We start from the raw sequence: 20,997 nt of genomic DNA, 5'->3' as shown, positions 1-20,997 counted from the left end.
CGATCATAGTAATGTCGGACTTATAAAGTGTGTTTGGAAGTATTTTTTTTACTTATATTTTTATTTTTATTATTTTTTTAATTTAAGTAGAGTTGACACACAATGGTACATTAGTTTTAGGTATCCAACGTGGTGATTCAGCAACTCTGTACACTGTACTCTGCTCACCAGAACTGAAACTCCCATTGGTCACCAGGCAACACTATTACAATACCATGGACGATATTCCCTATGCTGCACTTTTATTCCCGAGATTTTTATTCATTCCGTAACAGGAAGTAGGTATCCCCCTCTCCCTTTCAACCATTTTGCCCATCCCCTGACCCCGGTCACTTATGGCAACCATCAATTTGTCCTCTGTATTTATAAGTATGATTCTGCTTTTTGTTTGATTCTTTCTTTCTTTCTTTATTTTTTTTAAGATTCCACGAAATCATATGGTACTCATAAAAAAGCTTTTGCACAGCAAAGGAAATAATCAACAAAATGAAAAGGCAATCTACAGATGGAGAAAATACTTGCAAACAAATTAAGAGATTAATATCCAACATGTACAAGGGTGTAACTCAATAGCAAAAACAAACACCCAAATAACCCAATTAAAACATGAGTAAAGGATGAAGGTGAAAAGGCACGTACACTGAAATTACTTTGCGTTTTAAAGTAACTTTTTTTTTTAAAGATTTTATTTATTTATTTTTTGACAGACAGAGATCACAAGGAGGCAGAGAGGCAGGCAGAGAGGAGGAAGCAGGCTCCCTGCTGAGCAGAGAGCCCGATGCAGGGCTCTATCCCAGGACCCTGAGATCATGACCCGAACCAAAGGCAGAGGCTTAACCCACTGAGCCACCCAGGCGCCCCTTAAGCTAACTTTTATCAGTTTGCTATCATGACAATTGAGATTGGATATTTGCCTATTTAAATGCTCGATTTCTTTCTATAAATCTAACTGTATTTTGAAAAGTGAAAGCAAGTTAACATTGACTTTTTAAAAGTAGAATCAAATGAATTTACAATAGATTGCACTCTCTTTTCTTACTAATTTACTAATAATTCTATTAATCCTGGTATTTTACTAATCTGGCTGTTTTAATTAAGTCAAAGTTTTTATTTTTGAGAACAAGATGGTACATTTTAGAAACTGGTTTAACAGAATGTTTATTTTATTAACTTTATTATTTATTATTCATTTAACTTTATTCACTATCACTTCTATCACTTCATTAGAATGAAGAATACTTATTTTTCTAGTAAGAAAAGCAGATGGGTATTTTACTAAATTTTAAAATTATTCCAATTAATAAATCTCAATCTCTCCATGCTTAAGTCCTAAGCTTTCATAATAAGAATTTAAATATTGGTATTACCCTATACATTATATCCACTACACTGCATCATTTCCAAAGAAATTTTATAATTGCTTCTTTCTAGTAGAATTTACATCAGTTTTTCCAGCATCTGCTTCTTTATATTTGTCTCCTGCCACTGAAAAATATGAATGTATAATACTAAGGAAATCAATATAATTCATTCCTTAAGCCCCCCATGTCTCCATGCTCTGATATTATGTGCTGTGATATAGTCCTCCAACATTTACTATTTGACTACTGTAGCATTTGTGTTATCAATACTTACAAACTTTGTTTTTATGTCTTTGAAAAATTTAAGGTCTCGCAAATATTCAATGACATAATGAAATGCATCATCTAGAAAAGAGTGATTATAGACAGAATTATAGTAGAACTAGAATTAACTATGATAGTCACCATTGGTTGTGTATACAGCATACAGTTCCAGCTCCTTCCTTCATATCTGAACGCTATTTTGTTCAGCTCTCTGCCCTTGCCTCACACAGCTCAAGTGCCCCAGTGGTTATCTCTCACCCCAAGTACCATGGTAGGACTTGTTATTCTTTGGCTGATGGTCTCCTTGTTCATGACCAGCTTAGGAAAAGGGATATGACTGAAATATGACTAATGAGATGTGCACAGAAGCTTTCTGGTGGTTTCTGATGAATGTTTTCTAATATAGCCTTGGGCTAAACCCATCCCTCTTCAACAGTGTGTTGTCCAGATGTCGTAATTCAGGAATGCTACAGCTATCATTCTACCAGTTAAAGAGGAGGGCAATCCTAGGGCAGCAGGGTAGAGATGGGGGTGGGGAAACAGGTCTTTAATTTTCATTCTTGAACAAGAGGTACTGAGTCAACCAGCCCTAAAGCCAGTTTCTTTTTCTAGCCATGCTGTCATCTGTCATAGTACTCCGCTGTAAGTCGTTTGATCTGGCTTTTCTGTTACTTGCAGCTCAAAACATCCTAACTAAGAAAGCAAACTTACTGCTGGGATTTCTTCATTTAACAATGGAAGCGGCCATCCCTATCTGGGTGGCCATCTCACAGTAAGTTAAAGCAATGACCAGAATCAGGGCCATGCCTCCTGTTTCTCTGACTAGTGCTCTTCTCACCAATTTATGTTATTTATTAATGGCAAAGAACTGCTAATCAAGAAGTTACTACAGGAAAGTGTCTTCAACTACAGTAGAGACTCAAACTGTAAGGATGACAAAGGAAATAATTGGAAAACTCACTACCTTATTACCCCTAAATTATTTTCAGGTGGCCTATTTTAAAAACATAAACATAAATTCTTTTCAGGTCTAAGAAATGCAGAAAACGAATACATAAGAAAATAAACCCTAAAACAGGAAATCTCTGTACTTCTTTGTGTCTTTCGTCCCTCCTTCCGTCTTGCACTTCCCCGCCTACACTCCCTCCCCTTCAACCTCCCCCCTCTCTCCCCAGTATACATTTAGCGCGTCTAATAATAGGTTTCACTGACTCTAAGAACAGAAAGGCATGAAACAGCTCAGTCAGCTATAATACCATTCTTATTTTGAGAGTTACAATTTTACTACACAGGCCTAACAGCAACTAGCTGGCTACGATAATGTTTCTTAGCAGATGTACAAAATTAAATCCCTTCATTATTGTATGGGGTTGAAAAATAACTCCCCAAAGATATCTTGAAGTCTTAACTAACCCCCAGAATCTTCAAATGTGCCTTATTTGCGACAAGGTTCTCTGCAGATGTAATTGAATTAGGACGTTGGAGGAGATCCTCCTGGATTCAGAGCGGGCCCTAAATCCAATGACACATGTTCTTACAGGAGAAGAGCGGAGGGAAGGTTGAGACAAGGGCATGGTGGACATGGGAAGGTGGAGGCTAAGACGGAAATGATGATGCCACGACCCAGAAACATCCAGAGCCCCCAGAGGCTGGAAAAGGCAAGCCCGGCTGACACCTGAATTTCTGACTTCCAGCGTCCAGCTGTGAGAGAATAACTGTCATTTTCAGAATGGAGTCTGGGGTAGTTTGTTAGGCCAGCCGTACAAAACTAATAAAATTACACAGAATTATTTGAAGATAAATTGCTCCACTTGTTACAAAGTTAGTAGCCTTAACTGAAGATAAAAATGACCAAAAAATCAGAAAAATTTGTAGAGCCCCATTTCTTTAATAAGATACTAGTTTCCTAAAAAGCAAGGATACTTCACTGTTCATCATGACCTACCAAAAAGTATTAAATATGTGTTTCTTTTTTCTTTTTTAAATTTGTCATTAATCAAAAGTCCACACAGCTCCATGATATGCAATATATATATATATAAACTAATTTTAGGGGCGTCTGGTTGGCTCAGTGGGTTAAGCCCCTGCCTGCGCCTTGGGTCATGATCCCAGGGTCCTGATATGGAGTCCTACATCGGGCTCCCTGCTCAGCGGGAAGCCTGCTTCCTCCTCTCTCTCTGCCTGCCTCTCTGCCTACTTGTGATCTCCGTCTATCGAATAAATAAATAAAATTTTTTAAAAAAACAACTAATTTTAAAAAGGACAAATTATAACCACAGGTGACAAAATTATCTGACAGTTCACCAGGGAGATGAATAGTTAATCACTCATAAACAAAGATATGGAAGTTCTGCCGAATAAAATCAATGTAGTCAAGTTATTTTACGTTGTTTATATAGACCTACACACTCACACCTACTATCAATGACAAAACATATATATGCTTTTTTCCTAGCACATATGGATTATTTATAAAAATTGAACAGGTATCTGATGATAAAATAGTATTAGTAAACTCAAAAGGCCCAAACTATATAAATTACAGTATACACCCATAATATAATATAACTACAATTTATAGTAAATGTATGATTAAATATTCTACATATATAAATAAGGAATAACACATTTCTAAGAACATCTGAGTTAAAAAGGAAATTATCAGTTCAATTACAAGATACACTTTAATGACAACAAAACAGTACATATTAAGACTTGAGGGAAAATGAGAAAGAAGTGCATAAAAACATGTCTTTAAAAATATTTTTCATGAATACAGAAGGTTGAAAAGAATGAACTCAGGCATTCAACTGAAAAAGTTAAAAAAACAGCATTTCAATAAATAAAGACATCATGAAGACAATGGCAGAAATCACTGAAATGAAGAAGAAAAAAAATGAGAAGTTTCATGAAAGCAAAAGGTCCGTTTGAAAGGATTAGTAAAAGGGACTTGTGGTGAGTTCGGTGAAAGCAAAAGAGAGAAGGTGGAGACGGATTAAGTACAAGATGAAAAGGGGAAAATTGAACAAACAAAAAATCTAAATATTAATAAGAAGCTTGAAAACAAATAAATACTAATTAGTTTGAAAACACTGATGAAAGGATATATATCTAGAAAAAAATAAAATGCCAAAATGGTGGCAGAAAAAACATTAGAAAACTTGAACAAAACAATATACTCATCTCCTAATAGCCCATTTCTAGACTCCTTCATAATTGAGCTTTACCAAACTTGTAAGGTATGATTAATTAATACTCTCTGCAAACTATTCCAAGAGAAAAAAAAAAAAAGCAAAAATCTGCTTTTGCTTTCTGAGTCTGGGCTAATATTGATCCTAAAATAAGATACTAAAAATCCAAAAAAGTCATTAATGAAAAACAAATCCCAACATGTAAATAAGGTTTATTTCAGGAGTAAAAGTATAGTTTACATCAGAAAGCGTCCAAATGTATTTCTCAAAATTGATAGATTACATGAGAAAAAAATTACATGGTTACCTCAGTAGGTAAAATATTACATAATTGATTAGATATAACATCTTTTGTGAGAAAGTAACTTTTGCTATATCAAGAAAGGAAAGGAGTTTTCATTGTTTAAAAGGTTAAATACAAAAATATATTTTACTTCATATGAAAGCATTAGACATATTTCATTTATTAGCAGAAACATGCAGGTACCCTGTCTATCCCTGCCTTAATGTAAATAGGTCCTGGGAAGTAAGGAAAGGAAAGAAAGAAAGAAAGAAAGAAAACAAGGAAAGAAATAAGTGAAACTATCAATCTTTCCATGCAATCATTCCTGACATATAAACACTAACAGAGTCAACAGAAAAATACAGTATTAGAAGCAACAAAAGCATTCAACAATATTGTCAAATTATAGTAAACACACACACCCAACAGGATTTCTCTACTAATAGCACTAATTAGAAATTAAAGTAAAATAATAAACTATCAAGGGATTTTGTTGGAGAAAAAATGTAAATAAAAGAGTAGCTGAATAAAAAAAGAACATTACATGTTCTGAGACAATTTGCCAGGGTCACATCAGAGAATGAGAACTGAGTGTAGGGGGAGCGAATGTCTCACCAAATGTCCCGCGGTGTGACACCACGGTAATCTAGAACAGGAGCCAGGCTAGCGCTAGGACAAACAAGCAGCACAGAACAGAGAAATCAGAGGAAAATGCCCATGTCATGTATGCTGCCATCATAACTGAAAAGATAGGAAGTTTAATAGATGGACTAGTGAAAGCTCACCCCCAACTATTTCTACAAATGGAATTCTTAATTCCATATCCAAATCTGGATACCGGATAGATGAAAGGCAAAAATATCGAAGGCAAAACCATAATCTGAACTGAATAAAATGGAGGATAACATATCTTTGTGATGGAAGGATTTCTTAAGGAAGGGACCAAATGAAGCCCAACTGATGAAAAAAATTGAAAACATCCAAATTTGCAAATCTTGGTTTCATGAAGGGCTCCATAAAGTTACAGACCGATAACAGAGGTGAGAAATTATTTACAATGTCTAATAGTAAAGTAATCTAATATTTAGAATAGACAAAGAAACATTACAAAACAGCCATAAAAATGCAGGAACTCTAGTAGGAAAGTGGACAAAAAATGGGACTGGGGGGTTCCTGGAAGAATAAACCCTGAAAGCAAACAGACAGAGGGAGAATTTTTCAATTAATTGGGAATAGGAAAATGCATGTTAAAACACAACTGCTTATCGCTTTACACACACGAGATTTGGAGAAGTCAGTAAATAATGGAAAGAATCAATAAGAATGTGAGAATGCAGAACCCTCACACACCCTGTGCATGTGAAGAATGGAGACGCATTCTGGAAAGTCATCTGGCAGTACCTATTTAAGTATTCATGTATCCTTAACACAACGATCTCATTCTTTTTATATATCCCAGAAAATTTCTCACATTGGGTCATAAAAACACAGTACAAAAATCTGTATTACTGTACTGTTTGAGATAATGAGAAGTTCTGGCAATCTAGTTTCTGTCACTAGGAAAATGGAAAAGTAAAATATAATGGATGCAAACTATAGGGTACCATGTAGCAGTCAGAAGCGACCGGCAAATGGACACATAGAAATGCAGATGGGTCTTAAAAGCCATAATGCAGCACGAATAAAAATAAGAAACACGGAAAGTTATAACACAACAGTACTTAAGGGAATTAACAATGCAGTACATGTTCAAGAAATCAACAGTACACATTTATAAGAATCCTACAGTCTCCCATCAGACTTATGATGATTATCTATAGAGGAGGGGAATAAAGAGCATTTAGATAGGAAGAAGATAAGTGATCAAATATTACAGAAAGGGATGATGATCGCAGCCATCAAGTAATACAACGAACTCAATCTGCACCGGAGTCCAGCGGAGGGAGGGAGAGAAGGAAGAAGATACACACCCCCCTACCCCACCCCACCCCCAAAAAAAGTCAACTGAATGATGTGTGAAATTCTAGTGAGTCAACCACTATTAACAATTACATGCCTATTACAATTTACCCCTGCTCTGAATTAGTCTGCAGCCTGGCTGTCTGTGGCTTGGTATATGATACCACTTAACATAACTAATGGGCCTAATTATGTCCCTCTAATAACGGACACAGAGTGGAAAAGAGTATTGGTATGATCATTAATATACATCATTCCAAAGAATATAAAAAAGCTGAAGGAGATTAGGGTTACTTTCCTAAGCTTGTGACCAATTCTAGGTGTGACCCATTAGCTAACTACCAATCATGTTTAGCTAAGGTTTCTCTATAGACTTAGAGCATCTAGACATGATATCCAACATTATTATTTTTTTAAGAAAATTTAAAAAATATATAGTTTCAAGTAATAGAAGAACCCAATTAATGGTGATTGAAATCTGGGAGATGGAAACTGTGGCCTCTGGGCCAAATGTGGTCTATCGCCTATTTGTGTAAATAAAGTCTTATCAGAATAAAACCATAACCACTTGTTTACACATTGTCTCTGGCTATTTAAGGTACTATTAAGTGCAGAGTTGAAGAATTTCAACAGATACCTTAGGATCTGTAAAGCCTAATATTTTTACTATCTGGCCCTTCACAGATAAAAGTTTGCTGGACACTGATTTGAACAAAGAGGACCCATTTTTTTTCACATTAAGAACTCTGAAGTAGGCAGTTATTAGTGTTGGTTCAGTGGTTTGATGACATTAGAGGAAGCATCTCAAGCCCAAATATTTGTCCTGCTCTTCACATTTCTTTTATGCCCATCTCCTCCTGGGCGCAGAATGGCTATTGCATTTCCAACCATCATGTTTTCCATTTAGGGAAAAGGAATAAGGGATATTGCTGGCCATATCAGAACCCCCAAATCCTTTCTATCCCTTCCAGCAGGCTTAAATTTACATTTCATTAGCCAGAAATGTACTTGTCTAACTGCAGGAAGTGTAAAAAAGTGATCAAAGTGTAAACAAGTGATCTCTAGGGTGGAGATGGGAAAGGAAGAAGTGCATTACAGATGGGTGTCGAATTTGCACTTAATTAAATGAAACCCCACGCGTGAAATGTCCAAGTCGCATCATGCTTCACTTCAAATACAACGTCTTTAATGGACAGACCTCCTACACACCATGAAGGAAAACGGCTGTCTCACTTTGCCAGCCTAAAAAAAATTCCTTCCCAAATTAAAAATAACCCAGAAATTAAAAACAAACAAACAAACAAACAAACAAAAACAACCCTGAAAATTGAAATGATACACCACTGAAGTTAGATCACAGCACAGCGGCTCTCAATGTACTTGACCTAGTCATAGGAACTTTTTAAAAGTAGGGTTTCTTGCTCCAGCTGGTCACAAAAGACAAGGCAGAGAGTCAAAGCTGGAAAAAGTGAGTGATGCCCGTGCTGTACTGGAGAGGGAAAGAGCCGAGCATGTCAAGGACTTCAGGTAGCTTCCCGTGCTGAGAACAGCCCCTTCTTGGAGCCAGCAAGTCTCGCACCTCTGGGGAACTAAAATCACCAACTGCATCAGGAACTTTGAAGCAGACTTTTTTTTCTTTAGAGCCATGAGATAACTCAGTGCAACTAACTTCAGGGCCCTTGAAATCCCCAGCAGAGAAACCAGCCATACGGCAGTGAGCTCAGAAGCATGTGTTTTTCGAACTCCTGAAATGGTAGTAATTTGTTGCACAACAACAGAAAATGAAAACTGTCCCTTAATTATTGTTAGTGATGGAACTTCAACCTTCGGTAATAATGATGGGTCTAACCACATTGGTTTATTTGCAAAATGGAACAGGAATAAAAGAAAAGCTGACTTTTTGGACCACTTTCAGAGTTGGCTGTACAGCTCGAAGACCAGGAGAATATCATGGTAGCTCCAAGCTTACATCAAGACAGTCCTCTCATGAAAGGATAGAAAGGATTAGTGGAAAATTCCAGGCTACTGCAAATCAGGCTAAAATTTAATTTTCTAGTACACTGCATCTGTAATACGATTAACTTGATTAAAAGATGAGAGAAAAGGAGAAGTAGGAGAAAATAGTTGTATTTTTAAGCAAACATGATCTCTCTCTTTCTTTGTCTCAAAACAAAAACAGAACAAAACAAAACAAACAAACAAAATTATATTTCCCTAATTCCACCATTTCTGCCAGAGGTCACGTTATGTGTGACAATGACAGCTGAGTAGAACAAATGCACCAGTTATCATCAAAACTGATGATTCCACTGAATCTCAAAACCCATGGTTCCCTAAATTAAGAAACTGTTCTCTAATCAAAATCAATTTAGTGGCTGCTACTGATTTTTAATCTTGGATTGTTGATGGCATATTCAAATTCTATCTCCGTTTTTGTGTAGAAGTATTAGCCATATAAAGGCTTTAATATTTTAAAATATTATATAAATTAAGTAAATATAAAACAGCATTGCTATTTTATAAAATAAAAGTTTCTAGATAGATATTTATGGTGAGGTAAAAGTATTAAGAGAATGAATTCTCATGGAAATATTTTTCAAATCGTAATTCATAAATGAATATGCATTCATTATTTGTGGAATAATGTAATGTTCCATTAATGACAGAAAAACAATTTATTCTCAGGAACATTATGCAATAAGCATGTCTCCTGTTGCATCGGTCAGATACTGCACAATTAGCCAGACGCTGGGGAAAAGAGATTTTTAAAACCCCAAATGCACTGACGGTATTCTGAAATAGTAAAGAGCGTTGGATCTAAATCCATTAAATAAACATAAAAATGCTTCACAAATGATGGAAATAGTCATAATGGGGTTGTGCTATTGAAGAGTCCTTCTCAAATTACTATCTGATTGACCACATAAAATGATGTGCTTGAAATTACAAGTTACTTTATCATGCAAATTGGTCTCAAAATTGTTCTAAAGTTGGTATGAGTTATTTCCCCGGTTTCATAGATGCAAAATCTGAGGCAGAAATGACTTGTACAACCATAGTTGTTTTACGGGCCACGTAGTAGCTCACGTGAGATTTTATCACCTCACTTTGTGAGCTATGCTATTACTTGCATTTTACAGATAGCAGAGTGAGAGAAAGATATTGTTTAACTCACATTACCATTTTTTCTGATGTAGTACCATTATGGATGATTGCTTCTCACACAATTGGATAGTTTCAAAAAGTCAGATAAAGACAATAATTTTTCTAACATAAATTATACTTCTATATACTCTAAGTCAAGCCCAGATTGGCCTTACGGATGTTTTCTAAGACCGGGATGCCTATTTCTTACTGAACAGATATCTGTTACGGAGCAATAGGTTATCAACAAAAATTCTGATTGCCGAGTGATCTGTTTTCTGTGGCATCCTGAAACTGCACGGAGTGATTCTTATTGGAAATATCGTAGATGTTGTAAAATTGTAATGGACCTTGATTCAAATATGACAAAGATGAAGTCTAACTCGGAAGTTCCCAACTGTCTTGCAATCACAACTTCGCGGACGCCCTCCAGCTGCGGGTCTTGTCGCCTGATCTCTCTCGCCCGTCTCCGGCTTTAGAACTGCCCGTTCTCACATCCCACGCATCTCTGCCAGAGACACCACAAAGGGGCGTGTTGGGAGCATTTTACCCCTTCTTTTCATTCTACACAAAAACCAACTTTTCATATTCCATTTCTTGGACTCTTTTCTGAGTCATTAGCATGTGATCAGATACTATGAATAAAGCAATAAATAAATGATTGTGGGTTGACGTGTGACTGTCCCAAGAACCAATGTGTGTGTTAACAGGAGCCTATGCTAAAAATTAAAAAACAAAACAAAACAAAAAAAACCCTGAGGCCTCTTCAAGATAAGAGATTATTACAGATAGATGAATCAATGAATGAATGAAGAATGAATGAACAAAAAAATGAATGATACCCTAATGTGAACGATTATCACTCTGGGACCTTCCAGCAGACACTTGAAGAGACACCAAACCTTTGAACACTCTTCGCATCACACCAAGTGTGTGCTCATCCAAGTAGAGAGCCACTGGAATGAAAATGAAAGTGTTCAACATTACACACTGTTCATGTGGGCTGTTTATACACAAATCAATGGTTTTGCTCCTAACTTTATGGATATGCTCTCCTTCCAGGTGGCTGTTTTCCATAAGGATGTCTTCATCTTTTCCCCAAGTTTCTCAGATGTTTGCTTTACATAAAGATAAATACCGACAACTCCAAAAATGAGTAAAATGGATAGAACAAAATGATGTTTTCAATGTCAGGTTGCAGGGGATTTAGAAATAAGATTGGTCCCAATACAGACATTGCTTTTCTCGCTCATGTAGTCTTCATCCTAGGAAATTCACACCGTTCTATCTTCATTCAGCCTTCTCAGGGATTTTATTTATACTTTCCTCCCTACAGACAGCACTCATATTTATTTTATTAAAATTTCTATGAACTGTTTCTTTTTCATCTGCTTAGAAAATTAAGGAAAATTTATTAGCTGATTCTATGTAAATTGCTCTGGTTCAGTTTTCATTGAGGATAAATTTGTTTTGAATATCTGTTATGACAATTATATACAGCTACATTTTCAACCCTAATGCATTTTTAATAACTTCCTTCAGCAGCTAGTGATTTGAATTTCAAATTTCTTTCTACCAAGAGGTAAAAAAAAAAAAGTATATACCATTTTATAGCCGTTTCATATAAAAATTGATTTATGCAGCAAGATCTCTCTCACAGTAAACATATCAAATGTCTAAATGGGACCATTAATACTCATAAGCCTTACAATATGTATGTTCCAGATAGAGCACAGCACAAAGTTAAAGCTGGCAAAGAAATAATTCTGTCCTTAGCTATTGTTCATAAGCCTCTCACTAAGGCTGGACACATTTCACTCACTTGATGGATTATTATGATTTATTGCTATTGAGCGCTACAGCAAATTTTAAGGTGTATCAAGACAACTGAATAATCACAAGTTAAAATACTTAATAATTAATAAATAGAACAATTGGGGAAATCCAGACTAGCCTATTTTAAGCTATCTTGAAAATGAAGATGATTTTTTTTTTCCAATTCTGGGGTGCCAAGATTTGAACTGAACATGAACTGCTGAAAGGAAAAGAGAGATTTTAAATAGGTCAGCCTTTTCATAAAGAGATCTCCCCCTTACTCACCTGTCAGAGGGAGCTGAGAAACTTACAGCTTTCCTCAAAAAAAGGATTCATGGAAGAAGTCATGGGAAGTAATGGTTCACACTTTGATTTTGTAGAAACAAAAGTCTACGCCAGGATAAAAATATCATGAACATTTGTGACTGCTATTTTGCCTCGATGGCTGGTTTTTAGGGTTGGGACAAATGAACGCCATCTGACCTCTGGGGTGGCATGTTTATAGGGACGGGCAGCCTCAGGGACGAGGACGTCGCACAGCCTCAAATGTTCTGTCTTCTCTTCTCTTCTCTTCTCTTCCCTTTTCAAATGTCAGTATTCTTCATACTTTTCTCTTTTGGTAACATAAACAATTCTCTCTCTAGAACTGTTAAAACTTTCAGTTGGGAAGTTCTGGTTAAACAGTCTCAATAATTACTATAAATTTTACTGTTTGGTATTTTAGCATTTATTCCACTTGCATTTCCTTTTAAGTGCCATTTTTAATAATTTTCCATCAGTTTTGGATTGACTCATTTTGAGTCAAATGTCAGCATTTTTGATTTGATTTATAACTCTTGATAAACTTAGAATTGAAATTAGTTTATCAAAAACTCCCCGAATGTCACTGTAAGGCTGGTACCAAATCCCACGACTTTTAGAGGAAAGCGTTTTATTTTGCACTGATCAAGCTCTCAGAGAGGCATTAATATACACCACCTTCACATCCCCATTCAGCAGATCTCCTGTGCACCTGCTGTAAGTCTGGCTGCAGTTCTAACTGTTGAATGAAACCATCTCTCTGCATACCGTAAAGAAACCTAACGTCACGTGCCAAGAACACCTTCTTCTTTCCCACGGAGAACTGCCCCTCCACAGCGGGTCCCCGTCTCTAAGGGCAGGACCACCCCTCCACCACCTGGGCTGGAAGACACAGCGGCTCCTCCTCCTTCCTCTTCCATTTCTTCCATATCCGGTCAGTGACGGCTTGTGATTTTTTTACTCAAAACTTGCTTTCCTCGTCTCCCTTGCTTCATGAACCACACCACCCTCTTCTCTGCTGCTCAGACCCAAACGCAGGAGCCTCCGTGAGTCCCCCCTACCTTGCACTAACAGCCCACACCTAATCCCAAAGTACATCCTGTCGGCGCTCACCGACCACGTCCGGAAGGCATCCTTCTCCCTCCAACACTAACATGGCCACCCCAGTCACCATCACACCTAGCCTGGACTCCAAACGGCTGATGTTTACTGCCATTTACTAGATGTCAAGCAAGTTCTTATGTACTTAGCTATCCAGTTTAATTCATTAATAAGAGCTTGTTATATTTAATCTCATTATACTCCTATAGTACTATTTCATCCCCTACAATAATCATTTTTGCGTCATAATCTGTTATATTATTATGATCTTAATCTGTCAGATGAGGCAAATTAAGTACATGGAAATTCAACAGCCTATGCAAGTACACATGGCTCTTAAAGACGGATGCTCGATGCCAGAGCCTACAATCCTACCCACTGTGCAACGTTGAGATGTTTTTTACTCCAGCTCTACGACTGAGACATAACTGGCATATAACATTATGTAAGTTTAAGGTGTACAAAGTGATCTTTTGATACATGTGTACATTGTGAAATGATTAGTAAAACAAGGTTGGTTAACATCTGCATCACCACCGGTTAGAGGGTAAGATGAGTAAGTTCTGGAAATCTAACATATGGGATGGTAACTGTGGTTCATGGTACTGTGATTTACGTGAAAGTTGATAAGAGAGTCCATCTCAGATGTTCTCACCGCATCTGCACTAAAGTGACTAAGATTCTTGGTCTTCCTCAACACTCTATTTGTCAGGATGATCTTTTTCCTTCTTGAGGATTGTGCCTGAGTCATGAGTGCCTGGCCAGCCTCCAGCCCGCATCCGCCCCTGACCAGCGGGCAGGGGTTCTGCCTAGGAATCCAGAGTAAACCGTGTGCTCAGTCGTTCCAAAATTTTACCCAAAAACTAAAGTCACAGACTCATATTTCACCACTTTGCAGTTTTTCATCAAATCAGGTTTAAAAATATTACCATGATCATAACCATAATACAAAACACCAGTAAACCTTTAGAACTTCCTGTACTTTTTCATATAATTACAATAGGCGCCACTGAGCTGCTTGGTCTTTAACAGTCTATCTCAAACAGTTGTCAGAAGAGACTGGTACTATAACACGCGGTCATGAGAAAATCAAACTTCCATGAGCCAGTAAGTGGTTAGATAGGAACTTGAACTTAGGATTCCTTCTCACGGAGGTTCCTGCGTTTGGGTCTGAGCAGATAGGAACTTGAACTTGGATTCTCTATATTAATATAGAGAATACCTCATAAAGAGTTAAAGAAATTCAAATGCTAAGCCTTCAGATAGAGCTCCGAATATAATAGAAATGATTGCTAGATATTTGTGTAATAGAATTAGTTAGGAAATATGGTAGGAAAATCTACTTTCTAAAATAAACTTTATTTTGGAGAGCACTCTTCGGTCCACAGCCCTACTGAGCAGAAGGTCCAGAGCTTTCCCTCCACCGTCAGCCTCCACACATGCACAGCTTCCCCCATCACCCACAGCCCACAGCAGAGCGGGACATGTGCTACAGCTGATGAACCCACTTTGACACAGCAGAATCACCCAAAGTCCGTATTTTACAGTAAGGTTCACTCTCAGTGTCATACATTCTACGAGTCTGGACACATGTCTGATGACATACATCCACCATGATGGTGTCGTAGCAGATAGTTTCACTGACCTCAAAATCCTCTGTGCTGTATCTGTTATCACTCCCACCCCCCAGCCCCAGGCTAGCACTCTGTTTTGTTTTGTTTTTTAAGATTTTATTTATTTATTAGAGAGAGAGCTCACAAGTAGGCAGAGTGGCAGGCAGAAAGACAGGAGGAAGCAGGCTACCTGCTGAGCAGAGAGCCCGATGAGGGGCTTGATCCCAGGACCCTGAGATCATGACCTGAGCCAAAGGCAGAGGCTTAACCCACTGAGCCACCCAGGCGCCCCAGGAAGCACTCTGTTTTTAATAAAAGGAGGAATACACATAAAATACATATCCCATAAAATAAACCCCACAAAATCATTATGTTATTCACGGTAACTTACTCTGTATTACCAACCGTGAGGAACTAGATTCTTTACTGAGCTTACTGAGGCATGGCCAACCAACCATCCTACCGGTTCACGATTCTGAGTTCTGACCATGAATTCTCCACGTGATTATAAAATACTTAACTGTATTTTGGTATTATTACCAAAGACAACTTTAGGCAGCATTTTTAACATCATTCTGGGGTATTTCCTACATACTTTCCATCCTTAGTAAACTGATTCATGAGAATGAATCAAAATTCATAGATGGTATGGCTACCTCCTACACGTCAGCCTATCTGATGATCCTTTCTTGTTAAAGCTATAAACAGCAACTACTGTGCACATTAGCAGAGTCATTAGCACAGCTAACACCAGCCTCCAAAGTTTTATCTCCTAAATATTGCCCACAGTTTAAATCAAAGTAACAAATGCACAATTAACCTGAACAGAGGGAAAACGTCTACTCAGCACGTTGGGAAATGATGTGGTTGAATTATGAGTCATCTCATTTCGCAAAGTAGCAATAAAAATGAGTCTTTCATTTTGCGGAGGTACCACTGGCATTTACAGCAGATGATTAAAATAAAGGAGAAAAATAACTTTTGCATTTCATCAAAACAGGGACATTTTATACTGGTCATGCAGTTTTGCCCCTGCGGATTTCATCAATCAAAAGAAATGTCTCCACGAGTTGTTGCCAAGGGTCTGCTTATTCCCTAGTGATTCCGAACACTGGGGCTTACCTTATGGAAGTTTCTGAAATACGCTGCCTTTTCATCCGGAAATTTTTCTAGCCTTCTGGGTCCTTTACTAGAAGCCTTCTTGAAAACCAACCAGCATCGTCTGAAAATCTGAAAGCAAAGGAAGGATCTGATTATCTATCATTTTGCATGAGTTTTGTAATGCCAGGAATCTATTTATCCAACTAATCCACTGGAAAGAAATTTTTTAAAAATGTATTTAGAGAGAGAACAGTTTTTGAGCCCTAACCAGGTTATTCATTAAAATTATAGCAAACTTTTAAGAATATAATATTTAATATAAAAGTGACTTTTTTTGGTACAAAGATTTTATCTTATGAGGTTTTCAATGTGCTGGCTTCAATGGTCTTTAATCTAATTAAATCATCTGGTATCAATACCATATAAAATATTTATCTCAGCATGCCAGGGACAGGGCAATCCTCTGTTTTCCATGATAATGCAGTCACAACTTGTAAGATTAAGCACTTTCATAATGCTCAATTTTCTTTCAAAAATCACCACGTCTAAAAATTAACTTACCTTGTAGGATTAATAAGACCCAAAGCTCATATGTTAATTTTGAAAGCAGGAATATAGGTGCTTTTATAATAGAAACATCTGCCTTGCCCTTTTATACTTTACAGTAACTAGCATTTGTTGAATGCTTATTTCTATGGACAACATCTAAACATTTATATGCACATTTGATCTTCATACCTACAACATGGGGTAGTTCATCTCCATTTTAGGATAAAAACAGTGTGACAGTATCAGGATTTGCACACACCTCTGTCTGAGCACATATCTCTTCAGTAAAAAGCAGGACCACCAATTATACACGTACACACACGTACACACACACCATCATTCCTGGACTCTGCCCCTGTTTCAAAGGACCAATTAATATGGGACTTGCAACTTGGCCCCTCTGTCAACCTCCCTCCCCAGGTACATTTAAGGCAAAGTCATAAAATGAGTCTCATCTCAGTCACTGGAGAGGTCTAGAAATGCAAATTGGCCACAATTTAAGATTTTTAACATGCAGCACAGTTTTGCCAGAGTCGACCTTCTCTAACGCCATGAATAAATGCACTGAGGGAAGACAAAACTGCAAAGTTGCTCTACTGTGTCTCTTCCTTCCCTCTCTTCTTCGTTCTCCCCTCCTCGCCTTTCCTCTGGTTTTCTTTCCTTCTCTCTTCCGTCTGTCCGTCCGTCCGTCCTTCCGTCCGTCTGTCCGTCCGTCCTGCCCGTTCTTCCTTCTTCCTTCCCTTTCCCCCTTCCTCCGCTTCTCTCCCTCCCCCTTCTCTTCTAACACCAGCCAGATAATAGAATTTCTTACAGAAATTATAATTTTGATAATATCATTTCTAAGATAGGATTTCCTTGTTCATTACTCACTAGAAGACAGTGTTTCCCATGCGAAAGGGAACTCTTGGCGTAGGTACGTAGGAGGCCTTTCACAGAAGCACGGCGAGCGGAGCGCCAACGCCCACACCTTCACTTTGCCCCTGCTCCTTTCTTAGCTTCTGTCCTACTACCTTCGAAAAGCCTCTAAAGGATGGCCTTGAGCTCTGCGTCGGGTCTGTGCGTCTCTCCTTCTCTCCCTGGATAGAGATGCACCTCCTCCGTGATGGGATTCCTAACCACACACCTGCAAATAGGGTGTTAAATCCCCCCGCCCAGGTCTGCTGCTGTCCCTTCCTCCACACGTGTGTTTAGCTCATTCTGTTACTTTTTGGACCCTGACTGGTCTCCACCCCCGCAGTAAAATACTATTTAAAAAACATGTGAATACTGATTATAATATAATACCAGCGTAGGCCTTGCTTGGCTTTGATTCTACGTGGGTTTATTTAGCATTATAGATTCTGCTTTTAAACTTTAAAAAGGTATTTATATTTTAAGTAAATTTAAGGTAATAAATGTAGAAAAGGAAAACATGTAAGAAAAGGCAATTTGTACAATGGAAAATGAATAAAGCTTTATGTTAGTTTGCAAATCTGGGAGTTCTCTGGGTGAGGTCTGAAACTGGCCCCTTTACACAAAGGGCAAGGAGAAACCCAAGACTGAGACGGGCCACCCCAGGCTGGGGAGTGGCAAGTTTAACGAGCAAGGGAACTCCCATACAAGACTGGTCTTGGGCGGCCACAAGACAAGCACAGCTCAGCAGCCCTCGCTCTGCCCCTCCTGTCAAATCTTAAAAGCCCATAGAGAAGCCTTCCCAGGGTTCAGTCACTTTCAGTGCAGATGATCTCAACAACACATTGCTTTCCCAAGACCGTGGGCTTAATAGGGCTCTGCCTACAGGCAGGGTGGGCGGAAGGTACCCTCCAAGGATGGGGACGGGTGAGGTCCAGCTCTCAGGTCAGCTGGTGACAATAGTCCTCGCAATGACCTCGCCCGGCATTTTGGAATCCAACAGACGGGTTTACATCATGGTTTTGCCGTTTACTAGCTGTGCAACCCGAGACAAACTACTTAATGTCTCATAGAGAAGGGTGCCTCACCGGACAGAAGGAAGAGTCAACAGGATGGGCCCGCACTCTTGTGCACAGCAGGCTCTCAGCGTGAGCGGCTCCTTTCTCGGGCTCCTTGGCCTTACAAAGCAGGGGCAGTTTGCCACACATGACAAAGTCATATGCAAGGACACTTTTTTGCTAAGGACGTACAATTCTAACAAAATTCAGATCCAGAATATTCAGACCCAAATATTCTGCGGTCAGAACAATTAGAACACCATATAAGAATTTTTAAAAATAAAAATAAATACATTGATGATCTTTGAAACTCGGACTGTGGAACCAGGACTTGGAATTGCAGCTCCACGCCTTGTGAAAGCCATGTGGCTTCAGGCAAGTCACCAAGCCTCTGAGCATGTATACTTTTCTTAGCTGGTGGAAAATAATGCCTCTATCATAGGGTTGTTGTGACAGTGAATAGAAATAAATGTACACAGCTCATGGCTTTGTAAGGCTATAGAGAAGTGATGCACTAACAGACGGTAGTACAGTGCAAAACAGATAACGTGCTCTTAGAGGCAGACTTTGTTCAGCACACCCATAGCCATTGTGGATATTTACATATATTGTAAAAATCATTGCTTCTACCAACATATTTTAAAGGTTTCAAATAATTCCAATAATTATGGGGACTATGTTATACACACTATTTACAGACAAACTGTCTAAATACTCTTCAATGAAAATGAGGTCCTGTTAATTTCACAATGGTTTGGATATGGCTGTTCGCATTGATTAATATGCAGCTGAAAACCAGAAAAAGGTGCACGAGTTTACTCTCTTTCTAAAATTATTCCTTTTTCAATACAGTGTGAATTAATTTTTGCCCAGGATGAATCATTTCACGCAGTCATTAGTGTAAATCCTATGCAATAGAACTGAGGGTATTCTATTGCAATGCCCAAGAATACAGAATACAGTGTTTTAGCTAGCATATCTTGATTTTCAGTGCACATTCTGCTATATTTCAAATGCTTTGTCTTCAAGAAGTTATTTTAACTTCTCTAAAACCCAACTTCTTCTTCTATAAATTCAGATCAATATACCTCATGAAGTTGCTATTTGAGGATTTAATAAGATAGCTCACAGAAAGTATCTACAATATGTGTTTAAAGCTCAGTCCTCATACTATTATCTGAAACTCTTGGGTTCTGAACACTGCTATGGATTAAACTAACCTCCCTCCCTAACTAAGCATCCCTCCTCACCTCTCATGTTAGATTCTTTACCCCCGGTGCGATGGTATTTGGAGATGGGGCCTTCTGGAATGTAATTAGGTTTAGATAAGGCCATGAGGGTGAGCCCCTCAGGACGGGATAAGTGATCTTGTAAGAAGAAACCCCACAGAGCTTGTTCTGTCTCTCTCTGTGCTCCCACACACACAGTGAGCTAGTGCCATCCGCGAGACAGAAAGAGGGCTCGCTTAAGAACCTGACCATGCTGGCACCTTGATTTTGGACTTCTAGCCTCCGGAACTATGAGAAGATAAATGTCTGTTGTTTGAGCCACTTAGTCTGTGGTATTTTGTGATGGCAGCCCAAGCTGACCAAGACAGACCCTTTCGGATTTTGTTATTATTAGCCAAAATGGTGGTGATTGGTAATGGATGTAGTTGCAGTGGTAGCAATATTTTAGAAGTGAAAACAAGTTACATGAATCAGACTAGAGTATCATTTGCAAAGTGGGATGTATATAGATTTTCAATATTTATCTCTTTTTTGTTATTGGATTTAGAATCCTAGCTGAAGTAGGAAGACTCTCTTTGAATGGAATTGAGACCAGATCCCTGGTAATATGGTTTCTGTTTGTTCCTACAGAAGAATGCTTTCCCCTACGTGCTTTGCACTTTATTGCCCATTGCTCAGGAACCATGATGATGTCAAACGAAGTCTTATGATATTCACGGAATTACAGAAACACACTCACTGACTGTAATGCCCATCTTGTGTGACTACAGTTATTTTCTATTAAAATGTCAAAATGAGTTAAATATAAGTTGGAAAGCATAAGTGTTTCCACTTTGGCACTCAGTGTTATGATGGAATACATCTGATAATGGGTAATAAAGAAAAAAGAGCGGGTATTTTCATTAATATATTATCTATTTGCTATTATATTAAGAGAGGCAACCACATAAAGATAAAAATTATTGTTGAAGACTTGATTTAATAGAATGTTTACCAAGCAGAGGCCCTTAAATTACTAGTTTCTTATTTTGGAATAATGTTAGATTAATAAAACAGTTGCTAAAATGGTACAGAGTTTCTAAATAGACTTTACCCAGCTACCTCTAATATTCACATTCTATATAACCGTGGTACATTT

The 20,997-nt window shown here is 38.0% G+C and overlaps 1 protein-coding gene across 1 annotated transcript in view; it reads right to left on the bottom strand.

Moving 5' to 3' along the window:
* The window catches only part of DOK6 (docking protein 6), a 378,753-nt gene that overhangs the window by 251,895 nt on the left and 105,861 nt on the right, over nucleotides 1-20,997 (bottom strand). Inside the window, exon 2 of the mRNA XM_045085209.1 lies at nucleotides 16,154-16,261. Coding sequence (XP_044941144.1) covers nucleotides 16,154-16,261 — 108 coding nt within the window. The remainder of the gene's footprint in view (nucleotides 1-16,153; nucleotides 16,262-20,997) is intronic.

The sequence above is a fragment of the Mustela putorius genome, unplaced genomic scaffold (assembly GCF_011764305.1).
Source record: "Mustela putorius furo isolate JIRA1106 unplaced genomic scaffold, ASM1176430v1.1 tig00000835_pilon_pilon_pilon, whole genome shotgun sequence".
Classification (NCBI taxonomy): Eukaryota; Metazoa; Chordata; class Mammalia; order Carnivora; family Mustelidae; genus Mustela; species Mustela putorius.
The sequence above is the reverse complement of the archived record's forward strand: the minus strand, read 5'-3'. Positions and strand labels throughout refer to the sequence as shown.